The 22871-nt window shown below is 42.1% G+C and overlaps 2 protein-coding genes across 5 annotated transcripts in view; one reads left to right on the forward strand and one right to left on the reverse strand.

Moving 5' to 3' along the window:
- The window catches only part of UPF2 (UPF2 regulator of nonsense mediated mRNA decay), a 52793-nt gene extending 50535 nt beyond the window's left edge, over positions 1-2258 (reverse strand). For 2 of the 3 annotated variants that reach the window (XM_072350653.1, XM_072350838.1), the window contains exon 1: positions 2139-2258. The gene's annotated coding sequence lies outside the window, so the exon portion shown is untranslated. Of the gene's footprint in view, positions 1-2000; positions 2111-2138 lie in introns of those variants that run through there. The other variant, XM_072350743.1, reaches the window with a different exon arrangement.
- DHTKD1 (dehydrogenase E1 and transketolase domain containing 1) lies at positions 1705-22631 on the forward strand. 2 transcript variants are annotated; one of them, XM_072351050.1, is made up of 17 exons: positions 1705-1835; positions 6740-6895; positions 7624-7835; positions 9536-9730; positions 10050-10319; positions 11175-11346; positions 12842-13040; positions 13884-14196; positions 14939-15023; positions 15613-15752; positions 16229-16379; positions 17562-17668; positions 18660-18824; positions 19194-19276; positions 20321-20490; positions 20908-20993; positions 21460-22631. In XM_072351050.1, exons 2-17 carry the CDS (start codon positions 6832-6834, stop codon positions 21559-21561), a joined length of 2514 nt encoding a protein of 837 aa, XP_072207151.1. In that variant the 5' UTR covers positions 1705-1835; positions 6740-6831; the 3' UTR covers positions 21562-22631. The 2 variants fall into 2 exon arrangements, with proteins under 2 accessions (XP_072207151.1, XP_072207065.1); XM_072350964.1 differs by lacking the exon at positions 1705-1835 and adding an exon at positions 4929-5159.
- The last annotated feature ends 240 nt before the right edge of the window (positions 22632-22871 follow it).

A 22871-nucleotide genomic window follows, 5' to 3' on the forward strand; every position in this document is an offset into this window, starting at 1 on the left:
CCAACCATGTTTAGCCCTTCCAGTCATACTGGCAGCTCAATTATGCCTACCATCAATTTATTAAAGGAGGCAGTTCAGCATGGTGGCTTCCAGCTCTACACGTGTGTCAGCACACACGGGTCAGCCAACAACACAGGCAGAACGTAAGTGCCTATAGAGCATATGCTATACAGGCATTCCCTCCTGAGAAAGTTAGTTTCAGTCTTTTTTCCCCCCTCAGCTACTGGTTAATATAAGATTTGTACGTAGTTGATACCTTCAAAGCATCTAAAACTGGTTCACTAATAAAGGGAAATAGAGAAAAAATGGTAACAGGCAGCGGGCTTGCCTTGGTCTCATTTCCATATGAAGTTAGACTGCAGATACAGTTTGGTCCAGGTAAACAGAATGGTAAGGTGACATTAAGATACACATTAACAGAACTTCTATTTTGTACCTAATGCTCATGTGAATGCACTTGTGGAAAGGCAGAATAACGATAAGAGCTTCATAAGCTAACAGAAGGAATTAATGCTCATAGCTGACAATCAGAAAGGACAAGACACACAGGAGACAACAGCTCTGTGAGCTCCTGGTCTTTCAGCAATACAGCTCTATAACAATACTTGAATTCTCTGAAACTCTTCTTAGTCTTGTAGTTCCAACACTTACAGGTGCTGCTTTCAGAAAACCACCGAACTTTTTCACTATTTGAAATACCTCAACTCGTCTTAATTTTCTCTTTTAAAGTTGTAGCTGAATTTCTTACTTGGCTGTTTTTCAAACTAACTTCAGTATTTGAGAAGTCTATGGGATGGGGGTCACAGTACTTCAAGATCAAAAACTTCTTAATAAAAAAATTGTGTGCCTCCGGTGGCGCAGCGGTAGAATTCCTGTTTGCAACACCAGGGGGCCCGGGTTCGAATCCCCCCCTGTGGAGCAGGGGGTAGAAGTTCCGCTCTGCTACACAGAGGGCTCGAATCCCGGGAGTTGGACTCGATGATCTCTAAGGTCCCTTCCAACTCGCACAATACTATGATACTATGATACTATGATGATGAAAAAATAACCCCTTGAAATACAGTGGTAACATTCATGATGAAGCATCTACGTAAATACTTAATCCGAAGGAAATAAAAGATTCATAAAAGTCAATCAGCATCATTACTCTCGCCACCATTCAGAATAGAAGGATAAACATCATCACCTTGGCCCGATATGCTAAATACAACAAACCAATAAAAATCTGTTGTTGCAGATTGCAGTATGAAGATCTCAATCCTTACAAACACAGCTTTGGCTGGAGGTGAAGTGGGGAGGACTCACAGACATGCAATTTTACTAATTATTACAGCGATTTGCTTCACATATTTTTTGTACTCGTACTGCAATTTCAACTGATCAACATCAGCATTCCTTTATGCGGGTGCTCTGTTAGGTAAGGGAAATAAAGAACAAAGACAGGAAGCCCCACTTCTGACACTCCAAAAAAAACCTCAAAGAGCAAAAGCCAAACTTTGTCAGAAAGCACAACACCAAAAAGAGAACATGAACTGCAATTAAAGTTCCTCTTAACTTTAAGGAAGGGACATAAAAACCGGGATGGCTGGTCAGATTAAAATCAGCCTAGCCACAAGTTTCTGACAAACGAGATGCAAAGCTCTACGGGAAATCTGAGCGTACAGAACGGAGAGGGGGGGAAGCAGGGGAAGGAGGGGGAAAGGGGAGGGTGGGAAAGAGGGGAGCGATACGACAGGAGTGCTGAGCCAGGCGGGCAGTTTTACTTTCGATTCCACGCCTAAGAGCTGTCAGAGCTGCAGGAACACCCCCTTCCTCTGAGGACCAGAGGCCTGAAGGTAAATCGCGATACAGATAAGGAGCCAAGCGCTTCTCAGCTAACAACCCTCCCCTGCCTCCGGGGCGCTCCTATCCGCGCACACAGGCCCTCCAGCCGCCTTCCCATAAGCCTGAAGGAACCACCGCCGCATCAACAGCTCCCGCACCCAGCCCTTCCTCCTCACCCTCCCTGGGCCGCCACAGGCCTCTCCCTCAGCTTCCTCACAGCTCCCGCTCCCTCCGGCCCCGGGCCCTCCCTCCGCACGTAAAACAGCACCGCTCCACCCTCCGGGCCTCTCGCCGCCCCGCCTGAGACCCGCTACCTGCGCCCGGTGCAGGCATCGGCCCGGCCGCCCGGGGAGCACCGCCTCCTCCACCCGCCGCCGCCGCCGCCCCCTCCCGCCGCTCGAGGCCCCCTCCCTTCGCTCCCGTCACGCCGCCCGCCGCGCTCCCTGCCGGGCCGACCGCCGCGCTGCCTGACTGAAAGCGCCGCTCAAAGCGAGGTCGCTCCGCGCTTCTACCGACACCCAGATGAGAAAGAACGGGCGACGAAGCCGAGCCGCGCCGCTGCGGAGACTCCGAATGGCTCAGCGAGCCGCGCATCCCGAGCGGCGGGCGTCAGGCGTCGCGGCGGGCAGCCCCAGGCGGGGTCCTGCGGGCGGGCGGCCCTGCTCGGGTTACCGGGAGGCTGCGGAGGCGGAAGTGGCTGCGGGCGGAGGGGAACAGTGCGGCGGTGCCTTGTGGTCCTGCGTGACGTCACCGAGTGACGTCACCGAGTGACGTCGCTGTGTGTCTGAGCGCCGCGTTGCGTCACGGCGAGGGGCTTTTATCGTAGAGCCTTATGACATGACACCAGCCATGTAACCTGTCAGTGGGTTCCTTATGGTTTAATGAGGCAGCCTTTGCTTTATATGAGCTTTGCATCTCGCTTTCAGCAGCACTGTACCTATGGACCTCAGCTTTTGAACTTTTCCATTTACTATTTAGGTACGATATCAAGTAGAACAGAATTAATACAAGAATATCTTCTAGGACAGCCTCTGCTGGGAGAGTCGGGCCAGGAGAGTTCCCTTGGGGAGCCAGAGCATGTGAGCTTAGCAGCGGTGTTTCTGCTGGTAAGGGTAACACTCTCACGCTCAAGACATGATCCAAAGTCAATAAAACCTCTCTTTAATTGACATAGATGTTGTTACAGCAAGAGTTTTGCCACGTGTGATCATCCTAGTCAAGATGGTTATGCTGGCAGATTCCATAAAATACATCTTTAGGAACTGAATTTTCAATCGCACACACAAAAAGAAGTAATTGAGGGGAGTTTACAAGCAGGGGGGAGAACGTATTTTTACATGAGCAGATACTGATAGGACAAAGGGGAATGGCCTTAAAGTGGGGAGATTTAGGTTAGATGTTAGGCAGGTTTCTTTACTCGGAGGGCAGTGAGGCACTGGCACAGCTGCCCAGAGAAGCTGTGGGTGTCCCATCCCTGGGGGTGCTCCAGGCCAAGTGGGATGAGGCCCTGCGTAGCCTGAGCTGGTGGAGGGCAATCAGCCCACAGCTTTGAGGTCCTTTCCAATCTAAGCCTTACTGTGATTCTAAGAACACCACACATTTCAACATCTTCACTTGACGTGTATTCCATAAACCCGCACTTAAACTTCATTAACGTAGAAAGGGAATTTTTATATGCAAATATTTTCTTACTCTTCTGGGACCCACACTTTATGGCTGAACCACCTCATTTTAGTCCCTTATAGCTTTGGAAGATTTTAATGTTCAAACCTATTCATATCAGTGTTAACTGAGAAATACTCAGCTAGCTCTATCTGCTTTAAAGCAAAACCACTTTGATACCTGCTAGTTGGCTGATATTTGCCTAAGAGCTGTGGAAAAGCATTTCATCATCGTTCTGCAACATCTGTGCTTTTCCCTCTGCGTGGAATAGAAATATTTAACCACGCCGACCTTTTCTGCCTCTTGCATGTAACGTAACAGCATTATTTTGAAATTTCCTTTAGCATGCATTAAAAATCAGGACTCAAAGCCAAATTCTTACTGCGCCTTACTCTGTTGGCCACACATCGACTGTCCATTTATTGCAGCTTCTTTGTTTTTTTCTGCTTTCTTTGCAGCTTTAAAATTCACTCCTTATCTTGCCCTTTGAGACTGGCTTTTATAGATCTGCATGAAGCCAACCTCAGGGAACACCAGCAGCCCCTCTCCAGGAACTGTAAATATCTAACATCCCCAGCCAACTACAGCATCACAACTGATTCAGTTGCAAAATCCAGTTCCTCCTGTTCCAACAGCACATGGTCACGGTTTGATTTGATGAAATAAATGTTCTTTTATTACCTGTTGCAAATACAGTCAACAGAACAGAGTCAAGCAATGTGTAGATGTGGCTCTGAGGGACATAGTTCAGTGGGTGGCTGGTTGGACTGGATGATCTGAGAGGTCTTTTCCAACCTTAATGATGTACCTGCTTTTAATAGGTACAGCCAAGCCAGCACTGCTGTTAAGTTTTGTTAAATCCTCAATTCTAACTCATGCATTTTTGGTAGGTTTTCTATAGGTGATGGGGTTAACGCGTCTAACCACAATCCAGTCTAACAAATACAAAGGGTTAAACTTTGATACTGAGCTTCTCACAGCATTTTAATAAGAAATTCCAAGACGGTGGGATATACTTCTGAAGTCACCTAAAGAATCATAGAATCATGCAATTATTAAGGTCGGAAGACACCACTAAGATCAGCCACCCCCACCATGCCCCACTAACCATGGCCCTCAATGCCACATATCTGTCCTATTTTTGAGCACCTCCAGGGATGGTGACTCCACCACGTCCCTGGGCAGCCCGTGCCAACGCCTCACCACTCTTCCTAAGAAGAAATTTTTCCCCATACCCAAACCTGAACCTCCTCCAGCGCTTAGTATTGAGGGACGATCACCTCCCTGCTCCTACTGACTACAGCATTTCTGATACTTCAAACCCTCTTTCTGGTCAACGATGTGAGAATATACCCGTCCTCCATCGCAGACTAAGAGCAGTAAATACTTGGGTAGCACGTTCTACACGCTCCTGCGCTGCCTCCCGCCCCGCTTAACCGCACCGCCCCTCCCCAGCCGGGGGCGTTGGCGGCTGCGAGGCCGGCGGTTGGCGGTGGGCAGCGCAGCGGCCATGGCGGCGAGCACGGCGCGTTGTGCTCTGTGGAGATGGTCGTGGCGGGCCGGTTTGCGGCGATGGTACCGCACGGAGCGGGGGGTGTACGGCTACAAGCCGAGGAAAGCGGCAGGAGAGAGTTCGGCGGAGCCGCGCGGCGTTGGGGAGAACGGCAAAGCAGGTCGGGTCCGCCAACACACCGCCTTGACGAGGCGCCGGGCTGAGGGGAGGGCGGCGCGGCTGCGGAGCGAGGCTGTGAAGGAGCCGGAGCGTAGCAACGGGGTGGCCGTGCTCTATCTATCTTATCTACGTCTTTTCTGCATGCATACTTAGAATTATGCTAGGATTAACTAAATACAGGGAATTCGTTTTTGTAGCAATGACTGTAGTGATCTTAGGTCACTTTTACAGGATAGGGAAAAAAAACAATTCCAAGCAGAAGACTTGAAGTTTTGAAGAAAGGTTGAGGGAGCTGAACTTGTTTAGCTCCGGGGAGACCACATTGCGGCCTTCCAGTGCTTGAAGGGAGATAGTAAAGCAGCAGGGGAAGCGACTCTGTACGCGGGCAGGTAGTGACAGGACAAGGAGAATGGATTCAAACTAAAGAGGGGAGATTTAGGTTAGGCGTTTGGGGGTAATTCTTTACTCAGAGGTGAGGCACAGATGGCCAAAGAGGTGTGGGTCCCCACATTAACAGCTAAGGAAACGCTGATGTGATTTACACCTTGAGGAGTGTTAATCTGTTTTTGTTAACATTCTGTAGATTGCTTTTAAATGGCTTTCTTGCTAAGAGTGCTGAGGAAAAACACATTATAAACTTTTCCATATTGTTCATCTGTAGCAGATTCTGCTAGCAATATATCTTATTGGCTTACAGTTTATCTTGCTCCCACAGAAAGAAGGATTTTGTTTGTTTTTAGCAATTAGCATCAAGACCACATCTGCCTGACATCCCAGCAAGGAGCAGGAGTATGATTAGCTGGAAACAGGACTTTGCACATCAGTACCTTGCCATTCTTGAATTGGGCGTACCTGTTACTGTAATGAGATTCAGAGCAAAATGAGTTAGTTTTACATATACAGAGTAGCAGGGGAATCATTGGGAGACATGGACCTGTTGGAGCGTATTGAGGGGAGGGCCACAAAAAGGATGGAACACCTTCCCTGTGAGGACAGGCTGAGAGAGCTGGGGCTATTCAGCCTGGAGAAGGCACCAGGGAGACCTGAGAGCAGCCTTTCTGTATTTAAAGCGTTGGGCTGTGTAAGAAAGGCAGCAGACTCCTTAGTAGACGCTATATGTGATAATACAATGAATTGGTTTCAAATGTAAGAAGGGAGACTTAGACTGGGTATATGGAAGAAGTTTTTTTACAGTAGTGGCAGTGAAATATTGGGATGTGTTGCCCAGAGAGGTGTTGGATGCCCCATCCCTGGAGACAATCAAGGTCAGGCTGGATGGGGTGCTGAGCAACCTTATGTAGTTAGGTGACCGTGTTCATGCAGGGGAATTGGACTAGATGGCCTTGAAAGGTCTCTTCCAATGCATGATTCTATGAAATCTTGAGTAAACTTGCTTGAAAATTTCATTAGTAACAAAATATAGTAGTCTGATGATAGGAGCTCTTGTAGGATGATAAAGGTGAGAAACATCTTTCCAGCCAGAACCTTGAAGATTATCAAAGGACTGAATACTCATGTGTTGGTGCTATAAATGCATTAGATGTGAGCATGTGCAGTATTCTGCTTTCTTTTTGTGTTTAGTTGACCATGCCCTTGCTCGTTTAATAACTGCGTACTCTGAACATGGACACAAAGCAGCCAAAATAAACCCACTGTTTGCTGGGCAAGCTGTTATGAACGTGGTACCTGAAATCCAAGAGTTGGCTGAAGTTCTTCAAGGACCTCTCATTACCACAGGTAAATGCTACCCTATCACAGCAAGTTTTCGTCATGGATGATTTATTAGGAGGCTGTGTCCTCTGCACAGGAGTCAAATATTTAGTGGAGGTTCAATCAGTAATGTATTGTTGGATGGAAAATCGTTAACTTCAGCCTACTTACATGTTTGTTGCAGAGATCGTCATGTAATGAATGGATACCTTCTCACATCGTAGGATACCATGAATGTTTTTAGTTGTACTTAAATCTATTGATGTTACACATTAATTTTTTGTGTTGCTGTAACATTCTATGATTTAGTCTACTTTCTGAGATTGTAATGAAGCTTCTGTAGCACTTGATTTTTGTCTCTCACTGTGGCCTTGAATAAATGCATGTCTCTCAGTGCTATATATCTTATCTATCTACAAAACAAGTGCTTACTAACTTCTGATGCCTGTGGGGTTGGAGCTCATTTCTCTGAGCCTCCAAATGAGTGCTGTACTAAGTCACAAAAGCAGTGACTTGGTGTCATTCACATTAAAGTCTTTCCGAAAGACATTTTGAGTGCCTTGCAAATAAGCATGAGACTGTTGCATTAATATAATACTGAAGTATGGTTATAAATGGTTTCAAATGGAGGAAAGGAAGTCAAGGGTATGGATTTGTACTCTCAAAATATTAGTGTAATTGCAAGATACTGGTTTACTTCTTAGTGCTTCCACCCATCTCCCCACAAGTGACTAGTAACATTTATTTCTGACCAGGGCTTCTCAACATGGGAAAAGAAGAGGCCTCCGTAGAGGATGTGTTGGCTTACCTTGACCACGTGTACTGCGGGCATATTTCCATAGAAACAAGCCAGCTTCCAACCTTGGAGGAGAGAAAATGGTTTACTAAAAGATTTGAAGAACTGAAACAAGAAGCATTTACGACGGAAGAGAAAAAGCACTTGTGCAAACTGATGCTGGAGTCACAGGTACCTTGTTCACTATTGCTCAGTTTAATTGAATTCTGGAGTTGTGGACCTTCTAATGTGCTGGACATGGTCCATGTAACAGAGGAGTTGCTACCCTAAAAGCTTTGATGGTGTGTGAGAGGGAGAAGTGCCAGTATTTTCATCAAAGAAGCGTGATGCACAAGTACAGGAATCTTCTCTGGAGACTTGCTGAATTTACCTTGCAACCACTATTGAAACATTCAGCAATACCTTTTTAATTTGCATTGATTTGTCTGGAAATTATTTCTAGGAGAATATTACCAGCCAGATCCAAATTCAAACGGCTTTTAGAACATATCAGAACATACATTGTTTGTGATACATATTTGTATAATGTGAACTGTCTGGAGATGCAATGATCATACAAACCCATCTTAAAAAGTGAGATTCTCTGTGACTAGAAATCTGACAGCATACTGTATACTAAATGGTACTGGTGGGAACACATGGTTGGGCATACCCTCCATGACACTTTGTGCTGTTTTCTCAGACACATCCCTTTCTGTTTTACTAACTTTGAAGCACATGATGTCCCTCAAAGTTTTGAGAGCACAAAACAGTCGAACTGAGCCTTTAGCCATGTAGCCCTTCAGCAAAGGAACTTTCGCTCATAGAATGAACAAGAGAAAGGTTTATGGACTTGCAAAGTGTGTAGAGACAATTTATTCAAATATTTCTGTACTGTGAAAAACTTTTTTTTCCCCCCTTCTCTCCCTGCTTTATCAAGGACAGAAGGGTGGAAGAGCAGAATCTGTGAAGCTGTTTCCAGTTTTCCAAGTGGTAGTAGTGTTAAATGTAACAATAACTAAACAGAAGTATATGGCACTTATATTTTTTATTGCCTCCTTAGCAGTCAAAGGAATTTGTCTCTGAGAATGGAGGATGAAATCAGGACCCTTACGAATCACACGTTGTTCTGAGAATGATCAGAACTGTATTTAAGTGTGTGGAACTGAACAAACACTTCTGTGTGTGATTAGTTTTGTATATGTAATTCCTTAGAATTCAGTGTTTCTTAAAGTTGTCCAGCAATTGACTTGGATGTTTGTCTGTGGCTCAGTCTTCCCTTCTCAGTTAGTCATCTTTTATTTCCAGTTTCTAGTTGTAAGACACTGCAGACACTTTGAGCGCTTCCAAAACTTTGTCAATTAAGAGAGCTTGTGTTCTGAATGGAGTTGGTGAATGGAGTGAGTGAAGTGGAAGGAGTGAAAGGAAAATTATGTAAATACAGATTCCTTTATTTTCCTTCTCTCAATAATTATTATGTACTAAATAGTGTCTAACGTAATCCAAGTGAAACACTGTTTCTCTAGCATTTTGCATCTCAGAATAGCTAAGGCTTATGCTGTCAAAGAGCACCATTCTTTTAATTTTCACCAAAAAAAAGGTAAACTATTAATGAATTTGTAAATTGCTCTTGTTTATTTTGGCATCAGTTTCCTTCCATATTAGGTAGAGCCAGCTTGGTCCTCAATCCTACAGTTTTTGTCCTGAGAGGAAAAAGGCACTGTCTTGTACTCATCATGGCTTCTGATCTTAGGCAGTAGGGGTGGAGAATTAGCTGAGATTTTTCAAGGGCTGTGCTTACATAGGTACAAATATAAATGATATTTCAGTTTTTCAAATGGAAGACTGATGCTTAAAATTGCTTAATACTGAAGTTCCCCTGTTTTTAATAGGAGTTTGATCGCTTCTTAGCCACAAAGTTTGCTACAGTGAAGCGATATGGTGGTGAAGGAGCAGAGAGCATGATGGGCTTCTTCCATGAACTGTTTAAGATGTGTGCATACAGTGGTGTGACAGATATCATTCTAGGAATGCCTCATCGTGGAAGGCTTAATCTTCTCACAGGCTTGCTTCAGCTTCCTCCAGAGGTAAGTGATTTGCAGCCTTGCTGGAAGTTTCTATGTCTCTGGTTTGTGTGCAATAAATATATTAAGTAAATGTTTGTCTTGTGAATGCTGAAGCAGTGAAAAAACTTACCTTTGTGAGAGTGTATTCCCTTTGTAACAGTATCTCTGCCAGATTTCCCTGAGAGATTTATAAAAGAACTCTATGAAATTAGTTTATATGTTGGTATTTGAGGCATCCTGGCTGTCTTAAGAGTGGGAGAGCATATATTTCTGGGAACGTTTTTCTTTTATTGTATCAATTAATCAGAAAAGAGATTTAAACAAGTTTGTTTCCATGCAGCTCATGTTCCGTAAGATGCGTGGTTTGAGTGAGTTTCCAGAGAATTCAGCAGCCATTGGGGATGTTCTCTCCCACCTGACATCTTCTGTGGATCTTGACTTTGGTTCGCACAGGCCTGTGCATGTCACCTTGCTACCAAACCCCTCACACTTAGAAGCAATCAATCCAGTGGCCGTGGGCAAGACACGGGGAAGACAGCAGTCTCTGCGCGATGGAGATTACTCCCCAGAGAGCTCTGCACAGCCTGGAGACAAAGTTATTTGCCTGCAGGTATTTTGCTCACAACTTGTAGCTGCACTTTATATGACTTCCTAGACCACCAGGTGAACAGAAATGGTGTATATAAAAAAATACCAAACAAAAATGAATTAATGTAGAATACGAGGGATTGAGATCCTCTTTATGAAGAAAGTGAAGGGAAAGGAATACATCTAAGTGATGTATATATGAAAGTATTGGCCTTTAAACAATCCCAATTTCTAGATTTTCAAAGAAATGATTCTGCTTCCTTCCTTGATTTTGATACCTTGCATTGAAGGTTTTTGCTTTAAACCAATTAAACTACCACTGCTAGCCTTCTTTCAGTTAAATGGGTTTTGAGAAGAGTTAACAATAAGGTTGAAAAATATACAGCAGGATGTGGAATTTTGTCATTTTATCATGGTACTGTTGAAATAAGTCTTTTTGTGCTGTCTGGAATTGGTTCTTTATTTCTATTTTGAGTTTCTTTTCTACTTCTTTTCCTAGTGTATCTGCTCCCGTCTCTATTTGAGTAGGTATGAGTCATGGTTCACCACTATTTAACTTTCAGCAAACAGTGGAGCAAATCCTATGGTGACTGGCTTGCTGTTGTTCATTGGTCGCTGAATTGGTACTTAATGGTGCAGCTTTGCTATAGCTGTGATACTTGCAGTCACCAAAGCATCAATGGGTCAATTTAAGACATTATGGATCTGTTCCAAGTAGATCAGGCAATCATGTACCTATCCTGAAAGCAGTAATCTGAAAGGGGTTAAGAACTGGACCCAGCAATAGGTATTGCATAGTGAATTACTGTTTCCTCAGTGTTACTGTTCTTTCAGTGTTCTCTCAAATGAGACTTTTCCACTTTCTTCCCTAATGTAGGTTCATGGTGATGGTGCTTTCTCTGGGCAGGGGATTGTTCCTGAAACACTGACCCTCTCCGGTCTACCACATTTCAGAGTTGGTGGGAGCATCCATTTGATTGTTAATAACCAGCTAGGCTACACCACTCCTCCAGAGAGAGGAAGATCATCACTGTACTGTAGTGACATTGGTATGTATCAGAAAGAATAAGGAAGGCCTTTAAACACCAGTATGAACGTTTGCTATTGCAGTGGGATTTTATAGCAAATGCTAACAACACTGGGGAATTATATTAATCTATATTTTTTTTGATAATAGAATATCAGATTAAATTATTACTGATTATTGCCTCCTACTAGCAAAAGTTCAGATGCTAAAAGTATTCCCTTTCCTATCTACTCTGTAGTAAAGACTAACTACCAAGGAAAAATCCTGTTATATTTTTACAGAATGTAGTAAAATATTTGCAAGACTTACATGAATTCTTAATAATAATTTCATTTGATTTCTGCCGTGTCATTGACAGCTTTTAAAAACGTGTTGTGGTGGAGTATGTAATAGATGTGTTTTCAATATATCTTTTTAACTTCAACAGCTTCTCCTTCATTTTAATGGTTAGTTTGTTATCAGGTGAACTTGTTGAGCTTTTGATTGAAAGATGAGAATTATGCCATTTCTAAACTTAAACTTGGAAGACCTTTGGCTTTGGACTAGTTTGTCTTAACGATAAACAGATGTATTGCAATTGACCAGACCACAGACATAGCACTTAGTTCCTTTGTGTATGTCTCCTAGAATTTAAAATACGCTAATATATATGTATAAGATTTAATGTCAGGTATTTGTCCTATGGCTCCATCAAAACAGGCAAGTAGATTCAGTAAACCTGTGTATAGCCAATAAATTACTATGACTTCTTTTTTTCTCCATTCTTTGTGTTTCCTTCTTCTTACTTAGGTAATGAGGGGTCTTACTCATTTGGACTTCAGGATTTTGTTAGGAAGGAAATATGATATTGGTCAGGAGTGAACCACCTTAATTTTCCAGTATTTGGTCAGTTAAACAGGAGAAGAGCACTCCATTGCTGAGAACATTTAAGTCCAAATTCACAAATTGTCATATGGGAAAATATGTTAAAACATTTGTATTTTGCAGTGTTCTCTTTAATGAGAGCTTTCATCCTGGCCAGAACCATTGTTAACAAGCAAAAACCTTTTGTCCTAGTGGACAAAGCTGGACATGAGCCAGCAATATGCACTTGCAGCCTGGAAGGCCAACGAGATGGTCTTTAAGGCCCCTATCAATCCAAGCCATTCTATGATTCTATATGAATTCATGGTGGTCATAATGAAGAAAGAAAGAAAACTCAGTTTGTGTTTGACAGAATCAGTCAAGTAGCTCTTCCTCATTCCTTGAAGACTTTCTCTTCTTGAGAAGTAGGAATTTACTGCTGATAAAGAAGTTGTGTTCTAGCTATGACAAAGGCAACAGCTTGAGTCAATTGCACTTCCTTTCAGGGATGACTCCTACTCCTCATTCCAGTAGTCATCGAAAAGAACATCTTCTGTGGATTTGTTAAGGAGTGCTAGTGCCTGTACTTTTCTGCTGGATATGTTTGTGTCTGTTTTCCTTCGAGAGGGGGTTGAATGTGATTACTGTTAACTATGTTTTGAATCTCTGGGCAGGTAAAATTGTTGGATGTGCAGTTATCCATGTCAATGGGGATGATCCTGAAGAAGTTGTCCGTGCCACACGACTGGCAGTCGAATACCAACGCCAGTTCCGCAGAGATGTGATAGTAGACTTGCTGTGCTACAGACAGTGGGGCCACAATGAACTTGATGAGCCATTCTTCACCAACCCTAGCATGTATAAAATCATCAGGTAAGAGTAACACCACCCGATGGGAGAACCCAAAGTGTGTTTTTTATATATCTCATTGGTATTGTCCACTACTCTAACAGGAATCTCTGTGTACTAGAGATCCTTTTGTCATATTGTCAAATGTTGAGTGTAGTCATACTGTCAGCAGTCCCTGACTAAGGTCTGATAACATGTTAATAAAGATAACCACCAGTGTCAATTCTTGAATATGCATTTTGATGCCTCTTGGAGAACAATATTGCATATAGCCCTTGGATTTCAAATTCTTGATTGCTCATAATCAGAAGGCAAAATTGTCTACTGTGTGCCAGTGGGAAGGGTAGGTTATGTGAGAGAGTGTTCAGGAAGCCTGTACAAATGTGTTATGTCTTTTTGCCTGTTCCAGTGGATCCTCATGTTTACAAGCATTTCAGTAAATTTAGATTCCATCTTGATATCCAAAGAAAAATATTGGCCAATGAGTCTGGTATTTTAAGTGGAAGGTTTATGGAACTGGGTGCCTCAGTTCTCAGCTAATCCCAAAATCCCACTGTCTGTTTGTCAGAAGAACAATGCATGATGGCACAAGTCAAGAAATCCTCGCATTCAGACTGGCCTTTTACCTGTAGCTGCCAGCAGTAGGCTCTATCTTAAACAAAGGACTGTAAAGCATGAATCCAAGGGAATTTTTGTTATTCTGGAAATGTCAGAAAAGAAAACTTGACCCAAATGAATATTATAGAGTAGGTCATAATTTATGTTAGTTTTCCATTTTATCTGACAGGAAGGGAGGTGGTATTTCCCTGTTATGAAATGACACTTTTCAGTCTTAATGTTTATGGGGTGTGATTCCTTCCCCTACAGATCCCGTAAGAGTATCCCAGACACATATGCAGAACACCTTGTAGCTACTGGGCTCATGACTGATGTTGAAGTATCTGAGATAAAGACAACCTACTATTCCAAACTAAACGATCATCTTGCCAACATGACTTTGTATAGTCCACCTCCTACCAACCTGCAAGCTCACTGGAAAGGTTTGGTTGAACCTTCTGCTAAAATCACCACTTGGGACACAGGTATGCCAATACCACTCCTACAGTTTATTGGAGTCAAGTCCGTAGAGGTGCCTGAAGAGCTCCAGATGCATAGCCATCTTCTAAAGACGTATGCACAGGTCAGTAGAGCATGAAGATACTTTAGTCCCATTGCTTAAATATCTGACCTTTCATAGCAAGGCTGCCAATTAAAGAATAGCACAGTTTTCTCTAGGAAGAATGGTTTGTTCCCTTTCTCAGACTAGGGTTTGGCCATTTTTCTCCTGGATTTGAAGAAAAATATCTTCTCCCCCATATCTATCCATATACTTAACAGTGTTTTGTTACACTGAAGAAGCAGCCTGTAGAAAATACAGTTTGTTGTTCATACAAAGAATATAAGTCAGTATAATAAATGACTGTCATTTAAACTTTGAGGCAGTGAGTTGAATAATGAAAAAGACTGAAGTCTTCCCAGTCCAAAGCAAGAACAGCACAGCTACAGCTTGAAATAAGAGAATTGTGGAGACTGATAATACTTACACCTGGAATCTTTCAGCAGTATACCACAAGTTTGTCAAGAATTTCTTTCTGATGTCCTCAGGTTTTTAGTATTTTTAGACGAAGATCTAATCTGTCAGTCCACAGTTTGTTGTCTAGGAAGGGAATACATGGGCTGTACATGGTTCTGTGTTCAGCAGAGTAGCCTTCTTCGGGATGTGCTGAAATGGGAATGCATGTATTTCAAACCAACCAAAGTTGGCTGCAGGAAAAACAGTTCTTCTCTCTGTAGATCTTTGTTTCCTTTTGCTCACTTCAGTCTATGCTACAAGGTACACAGGTTGGAGAAGGCAAGTAATTTTTTTTTTCTTGTTTGTTTAGTCAAGAGTTCAGAAAATGGAGGAAGGAAAAAAGCTGGACTGGGCAACAGCTGAAACTTTAGCATTTGGTTCCCTGCTGAGCCAAGGTAAGAGACAACTAGATAGAAAAAATATTATGTTATTTCTTTACTGGCATCGAAAGTATAACATTAGACATTTAGGTATTCCTAGGTCCAAAGATTGACATGATGAATACATATGAAAATTTATGTGGGAGTAAGAGAAGGTAAATATGAATCCTGTATGTTGCTGCTATCTGAAGATCGGATAATAAATGTCATTAATAAATTGTTTCTTCCCACCCCATCAAAAAGACAGTATTTAGTGCCAAGCATGTGAGCAAAGCATGCGACTTCAATTGGGCCTCGTGTACTTCTACCTTATGTAGCATATTTCATGCTATGATTAATTTTCCTTCTTCTCAAGGAGAAGAACTCTGTTTATGTGTGATACAGGATGCCTGTATTGTACGGTTTGCTTTAGCAAACTGAGACACTCCAAAATAATTTTTGAGTGACAGGAGGAGAAATGAGACCTGAGCATCTCTGCAAGTTGGAGGGGAAATTCAAGAAAGAACTTAACAAGAAAAGTGACATTTTGGAAGTGGAGACTTATTTTTCTGTGTATTTTCTTGTATGATTTACTAAACCAGTGTTTTGCTTTTTGCTTGGAAAGGGTTTAACATCAGACTAAGTGGACAAGATGTTGGCAGAGGAACCTTTAGCCAGCGACATGCAATGTTGGTTTGTCAAGAAACAGATGACACCTACATTCCTCTGAATCATATGTCCTCAGACCAGACGGGTTTCTTAGAGGTAGGTTCTGTGGTACATGAGACAATCTTCATCAAGTTGTGCTGAAGGAGAGTGTAATTTGAAGCTGCCATATAGCCTGGCAATCCCCAGATATGGAGGCCTGAAACCTACCTGGATTAAGGAGAAACTAGCAAAAGGCAGATTACTGGTTTAAGTTGACCTGTAGCAAGTTTATAATTGTAGTGCATGGTTAGTTACCCTCCTGAACAAGGAATTGTGCATTTCCGTAAGAGATCAGCTATTATTCTTCTTCCCTCAGAATCTTCATTCAGAAGCAAAAAAGGTCTGACCATGAGTTGTCTTTTGAAGCACATGTCCTGAGAGTGCCTAGCACCAATGTGCCTGCTTCCAAAAGTTCTTAACCTTAGGCTGTTACAGAGTCATAGAATGGCTTAGGTTGGAAGGGACATTAAAGATCATTGAGCTCTAATCCCATCTTTCTCACCTGGCCCTCCCAACAATTTCCTTTCTGTTAGGTGAGTAACAGTCCCTTGTCTGAGGAAGCTGTACTTGGTTTTGAATATGGAATGAGTATTGAGAGTCCTAAGTTACTGCCAATTTGGGAAGCTCAATTTGGAGACTTCTTTAATGGAGCCCAGATAATATTTGACACTTTCATCTCTGGAGGTGAGTGTACAAGTAGCTAATATATTTACAGTTAATTATTTGTATTATTAGAAAATCCTTTAGCTTTGCCCATAAAAGGGCAGTGTGTTGAGAAAAGAATTCTGTTTTATCTGGAAGCCTAGTGTGCTTGCCTGTGAGATCCCAATTTCTATGCAGTTTTTTCTCTGATGGCATTCCATCGAAAATGAAAGACCCCATTCTTGGCAGGAGATAGTCATTCTAAATGGACAGTTGGTGTTAACAACCTTTCTTCCCCTTTCTCTTTATTTTATGGTGTGTGCACATGTATTTGGTAGCTTGTTAGGATGTACGTTTCCTTTGGGAGGTCTCTCTTAACATTACTGGAGCAAGACAAAACATACAAGAAAAAAAGAAAAACAAAAAATGCTTTGCAAGTAACATCTCAGTTTGACTAACACATATTCTGAATATTCAGAGTGAAAAGACTTTTCACAGGTGGAACATACTGAGGATATGCTGAGATTAATCTCTAGAATGGGATTTCTGGTGTGTGGGATCCACAGTATTGGTATCTAGCCTCAGTTAGGCCTCTGCGTACAGTTATTAATCACAGATGGGAATTGTTAGAGCCCTTGTATATCTCACTCATCCTCAACATGTATTTAAGGTCAGGATTAATTGCTTTCTGGATTTGACTGTAATCTCTTAGCCTGGGAAGCTATCCTCCTGCAAGCATTGCTGTATTAGCTAGAGCTGGCTGACAGGATGCTGCCTGTTTCATACTTGCACAGGACTAAATGATAAGATGTACAGAAAACATGAGGTGAATTATGCTTGGAGGTCTTATTGAGGAGAGTTAGCAGTGCCAGTGCTTGTTAATGAGGAAGACAATGCTGTTAAAGAGAATTTCTGCATAATTTGATGATGTTTCTGACAGAGTTTTACAAGTTTCACTGTTTGATGTGATGCTATGAGTTTTCTGAAAGCCCAAAGTTAAATGAGTATTTCAGAAATTTCAGATGATCTTATGTGTGCCATTTCATAGTTGTGAATCTCACCACTAAATACAGCTACATGTTTCAGGGCTGTCCTTACTGGTGTGGAAATTTAGTTATGTTCTATTTTCCTGAGTAGTTCATGCAAAGTACAGAGTCTTTTAGAGTATTATGTTCTATTGAAATATTTTCTTTTTTTCCCTTCTTTCTCATTCTGTGTTCTTAGGTGAGGCCAAATGGCTTCTGCAGAGTGGGATAGTAATTCTTCTCCCTCATGGTTATGATGGTGCAGGCCCTGAGCACTCATCCTGCCGGATGGAACGTTTCCTGCAGGTATCCTACTTCACCTCTCAGATTCACGTTCTGCAGCCAGTCCTGTAGGAGTTCTGTTGCAAAATGCCAAATTCATGATGAATCTGCTAGTGATAGCAGGAGCTGGAGACAGGATCGTACAGCAGGGATGGGCTGCTCTGAAAGTGGAGAAGTAAAGGGAACTGTGATGAGGAGGTGCAGATCTGGAAGTGGTGAGGAAGCAGTTTTGGTTTAGATGTTACAACAGCTCTAGTGCACAACTCTGACTGAACTTCATAATAAATGCTTGTTGTTCCCATTAGGTCTCACTCATCTGCCCAAGTGAGTGTGGGGTAATGTGAAAGTTTATAATGTAACGTTTCATAGTGTTTGTGAAAGTCTTGTGCCCTCTGCACATGTGCTTCAGTATTGCCTGCTGTCTGTTTTCTGACTGTCACTCTTCAGCAGTGTCACCATAACACAGAATAAGTCCAGCAGCAAGCCAGAATTGCTGTGTTGCAAGTAGCAGGCCTCTAATGGAACTTCCTACGTAAAGCACTTTGGCTTGGCATTGGAAACGGGCAGCCACATTCTTCTTCAAGAAGAAGTATTCAAGAGAATACTGGGCACTTAAGTAACAGTAAGGAAATTTGTTGCACAAAGAAAAGATATCCACTGTAGTGCCATTGTGATTGTAGTAAATGAAAGCTTTTTTGGCTGAGTAATGGTTTAGGGAAAAATTTGCAGCATGCTTAGTGGTGCTGTCGTTCTGGTGGAGTGGTCATGACCTATAACTGCTAGAAGAAATGTCGTGCCTTGGTTACAGAGTAGTTAATGAAGGCAGTTCAGATGTAATGGTACTGGGTAAATGCTAAAGCCTTTTCTTTTTTGAAATTGCTCTTCCCTAGCAATCAGTGTTTTAGTTGGGATATTTGCTCTTCTTTTCTTATAATAGTGAAGTGCCTTATGTGCCTAGACACTTGCACATTTGTATCACTGCTTCCTTGACAAAATACTGCCGTGTTCCCCATAGATGTGTGACAGCTCAGAAGAAGGAGTTGATGGGGACCGAGTGAACATGTCAATTGTGCATCCCACTACCCCAGCACAGTATTTCCATTTACTCCGGAGGCAAATGGTCCGAAACTTTAGGAAACCTCTCATTGTTGCTTCTCCGAAAGTGTTGCTCAGGCTCCCTGTAAGCTGGAAAACTTTATCTTCCTTTTCCTTGGTTTTTCTCCTCTTCTGTGTTCTTGTAACCTTTCTCTTTGTTTTCCTCTATACACTCTGCCTGTTTTAGGGTCACTTCAATGGGGTTTTGCCTGTTTGAGGTCTGATAGGTTGAGGGTTAAAGGTGGGTGCATGTGAGCCCAAAAAAGGATTGATTCTTGATCCAGTGGTGGTCTTTAGAATGTTACCATTCTGTCTTCTGTGGGAGGAGAAATGGGAGGGAGAGGGAAAAATGTACATTTTATATTTAACAAAATTTTGTCTCCAAATCATCTTCACAGCTTCGACTGAGATAAAAGGCAGTAGATTTGATAACTTCCAACTCTTCCCCATTTAGGCTGCTGTATCAAGTTTTGAAGAAATGGCTCCAAGAACAACATTCAAACCTGTCATCGGTGACTCCTCGGTAGATCCTAAAAGGTAGCTCTACTTTCTTACAAGAAAAGCTCAGAAAGGAAGTCCTGTCCCTTTCTGCAACCTACCAGCTCAGGTTTGAGGTGATAAAGAGGTGACCATTGGGGTAGGGGAAATACCTGCATGGTGGGTTACTTAAGGTTTTACTTATTTCTCTTCTTTTCCTCTGCTTGCTTGTTGGTAGTAAAGTTAACTGCCTGCATAATAGTAAAGTGCTCAGACTTTCAGCCCTTGTTTCCAAAGGGAATCTGTTACACTAGGTGCTATATCTGATGGATGCTATTGTGAACCATGTCCATTAGTTAGCATTGCTGGGAGCAGCTGTTAGGTGAAGAGATGCAGAATTTTTGTTCTGCTGTTGGGATGCTTGAGCTGATGAAGTGAAATTAGGGCAATAACAAATCTTCGTGTGTGTATTGTCTTCTTCCCTTCAGATGCTATTTTATTTTCCTGCTCACAAAAAGCAGTTCTAGCCTTTATATTTTTCTCTCCTTCTTACTTAATCCCTGTCCTAGTACTACTCAAGTCTGTCAGCATCTCAAATGTTTGCATTCTTGCCCACAGTCATAGTTGGCTGTATTGCAGCATCTTGGTTTTGTAAGTGGAATGAGGAGGCACAAAGTATAGATTTTCTTACTGCCTTTGTCTAGTAAGCTTAGACAAATGAGACTTTCTTACTGCTGGAAACTATTGCATATATAATAAAGGTAGTTCTTCTCAGATCTGGAAGAGAGTTGGCCTCTGGGATTTATTCTCTACAGAGGGAGCACAGATGACTAGCTTTGGCTAGGATTTGAATTTTAAAGCAAAGCTGAAGCTGAAGAAATGGGACTTTTGGGCTCTGGCCTATTGTGCCCAGGCATTAGTCAACTGTTGGAAGAAAGTGGGAGAGAAGGAAAAGCAAAGGAGAAAATATGGTTTAGGGTAGTAATTTAGTTCAGTTAAATTGTCTTTAATGTTTGGCTGGTTGTTTTTGTTAGAGGTGTGAAACTGTTCTGCACGGAGTTTCTGTAAAACACTAAACTTGGAAACACTCTTATTTTTCTTTAGTGTCACCCATGTGGTGTTCTGTTCTGGTAAGCATTACTATGCTCTGGTGAAGCAAAGAGAGACACTAGGAGAAAAACAACACAACACAGCTATTATAAGACTTGAAGAACTGTGCCCTTTCCCACTGGAAGCTCTGCAGCAAGAGCTGAGCAAATACAGCCATGCCAAAGGTAAGCAAATTTTTTACCTTTTTCTTTCTGAACTCTTAAATCTGTTGCTTGCCTTCTAGGATGAAAAGCTGAAGTGCTGTTTTCTTCTTTGTTCTTCCCCCAGTGCATCCCTATACACATAGTGTTTCTAGAGCAGGGTGATAAAAATGTTTTACCACTTGTGCTAAAAGAGTTGTTCTTTCTGCTGTTGTTAGCTTCTGTAAATCACTACTGAAAAATAGTGTGAGTATACTCTAATGGTGGACATACTTTTGGTTTGACTGCAGCAAAGTGTCACCTGCAATGAATTCCGTCTGTCAAGATACCATTTCAAAGACAGTGCCAAGACAAAACAAAAAGCAGCAGTGCAACAACAAAATGTTTTACTGAGCTGTTGAAAAGATGTGTCTTTGTAATGTACCCTTATTCTTTCTTTAGTCTTCATCTGGAGTCAGGAAGAACCACAGAATATGGGTCCTTGGTCCTTTGTGTCACCACGGTTTGAAAAGCAGCTGGGAGTTAAGGTAAGATGTCCCTGTGATGCTCTGTAATATGGGCTATAAAATGAAGTTTGAAGCTTTTGACTGCAAATTTTGTGACGCTCAGACATAAAAGTAGGTCTAATGTCTAAACTGCATATTCTAATTTCTTAGCTTTTTGTAGAGCCCTTTACTAGCAATGAACAAGCCCAGAGCATTCTTTTACCAGGTGTTTAGTCTAAACAGACTGGATAATGAAAAATTCCAGATAGAAAACAATGTATTTAAGGTACCACAGTGAGTAGGGAGAGAATCTGAAGCTGCTGTTCGCTGTGGCAGATCATGCATTATGATGTTCTTGGAACTGAAGTCTTCAGGAAATGGAGGATAACTTCCTGCAGCACTTCCAAGTGGAACTGCATAGTTAGGGATCACCATGGAATCAGAGAACCTCAAGATGTGGCTCTGTATTTGTGCTTCATTAATCACTTCCTCCTGGCTCTCATTTCAGCTCCGTCTTGTGAGTAGACCTCCTTTACCAGCCCCAGCAGTTGGCATTGGAACCCTGCACCAGCAGCAGCAGGAAGACATTCTTACCAGCACATTTATCTAAATTTTCAATGGAAAGACTACTCCTGCAGTCAGTCATGTTTGTTGCCTTCCTTCTGTGAAGAACAAAAGCCAGATCTTTAAGATTTTTAATTCTCCAAAACAGGGAAAAGGAATGGAACAAGTTCTGTAATGGTAAAGCAATTTTTTAATGTAGGGACATACCGAAGGGTGAGAGCTGATGCCTGTTACTCTGGGTGGTTCTTGTTCCTTTTTAGTATTTTCTACATGAGATTTTTAAAACGTTTAAATAACAAAAATGCAGTCTGGGGGGGGCAGGTCAGTGAGATGGGTTAAAAATTCCTTGTATCAGGTTGCATAACTGCACTGCTCCCAGTTACCTGGTAATGGTGCACACGTGGAAATGGTTTCTTGTTTCCACAGAGGTGTTAGTGCTGTTTGGTTGAATAAATGCCTCCCTGTGCCTGAGAATGAGCCATTTCTATAGCAGAGCATTGTGGATTTTCTCTTCTCTTATGGACCTGAAATTAAATCTGATGCAATTGTTATTTGACAGCAAGAACTTTTAAAGCCATGTTCCTGTGGGGACCTTGCAGGATGACCCCTTTGGGCACTGCTGTTTCTGCCAACAGGAGAATCAGCGCTATTACATCAAGCTTGCAGAGTGGGAGGCGTGGTGTATGAGCCTCTCTGCCTTATTTCAGGGCCATGTTTTGTAGAGGCCAAACCAGTTTCTAGAGGCTACCTTATAAAGTGATCCTGTCTTCTACCCAGGAAATTCTTCTCAGGGCTCCTTATCAGTTTATTTGTTGTTTTTGAGGGCTTCTGCTCAGTTTCTTCTCTAGTCCCTAGTTCTCACACAGAATCTTACGCTATAAGAAGGCTGACGTTGTGACCAAGAGCAACACAAAGTCCAAAACTGTGTCAAGTGAAACAGAAAAATGAAATAGGACAGGAACATGAAAAATGTTCAAAGGACACATGCTGAAAGCTGTAATAGTGAGGACTCTTTCAAATACACTACAAGCTTCAAGGGTGAAGGATGGGAGAGTTTAGAAAGTCAAAGAGGCTCATTAAAAATAAAACCTGTATCAAAACAACAACAATCTCATGACTTATTTTGGTTTTGTTTTCTTTTTCTGTGAGTTCCCATTTGGAGGCCTGATGGGAGATTACTGAGCAAATGGCTTTTATTTGCAGTGGAAAAATGTGACTAAAACAGGCTATAGAAGAAATAAGTGAAATAAATTGAAGTTAATGACAGAGGAAGATAATCATCCAAGTTTTATGAAAGAGCTCAAATAGATAGAGGTGCTTAAGCCACGTGAAGTTCCCAAAACACAGACAGCAGAC

This window comes from Excalfactoria chinensis, chromosome 1 (assembly GCF_039878825.1).
Source record: "Excalfactoria chinensis isolate bCotChi1 chromosome 1, bCotChi1.hap2, whole genome shotgun sequence".
NCBI lineage: Eukaryota > Metazoa > Chordata > Aves > Galliformes > Phasianidae > Excalfactoria > Excalfactoria chinensis.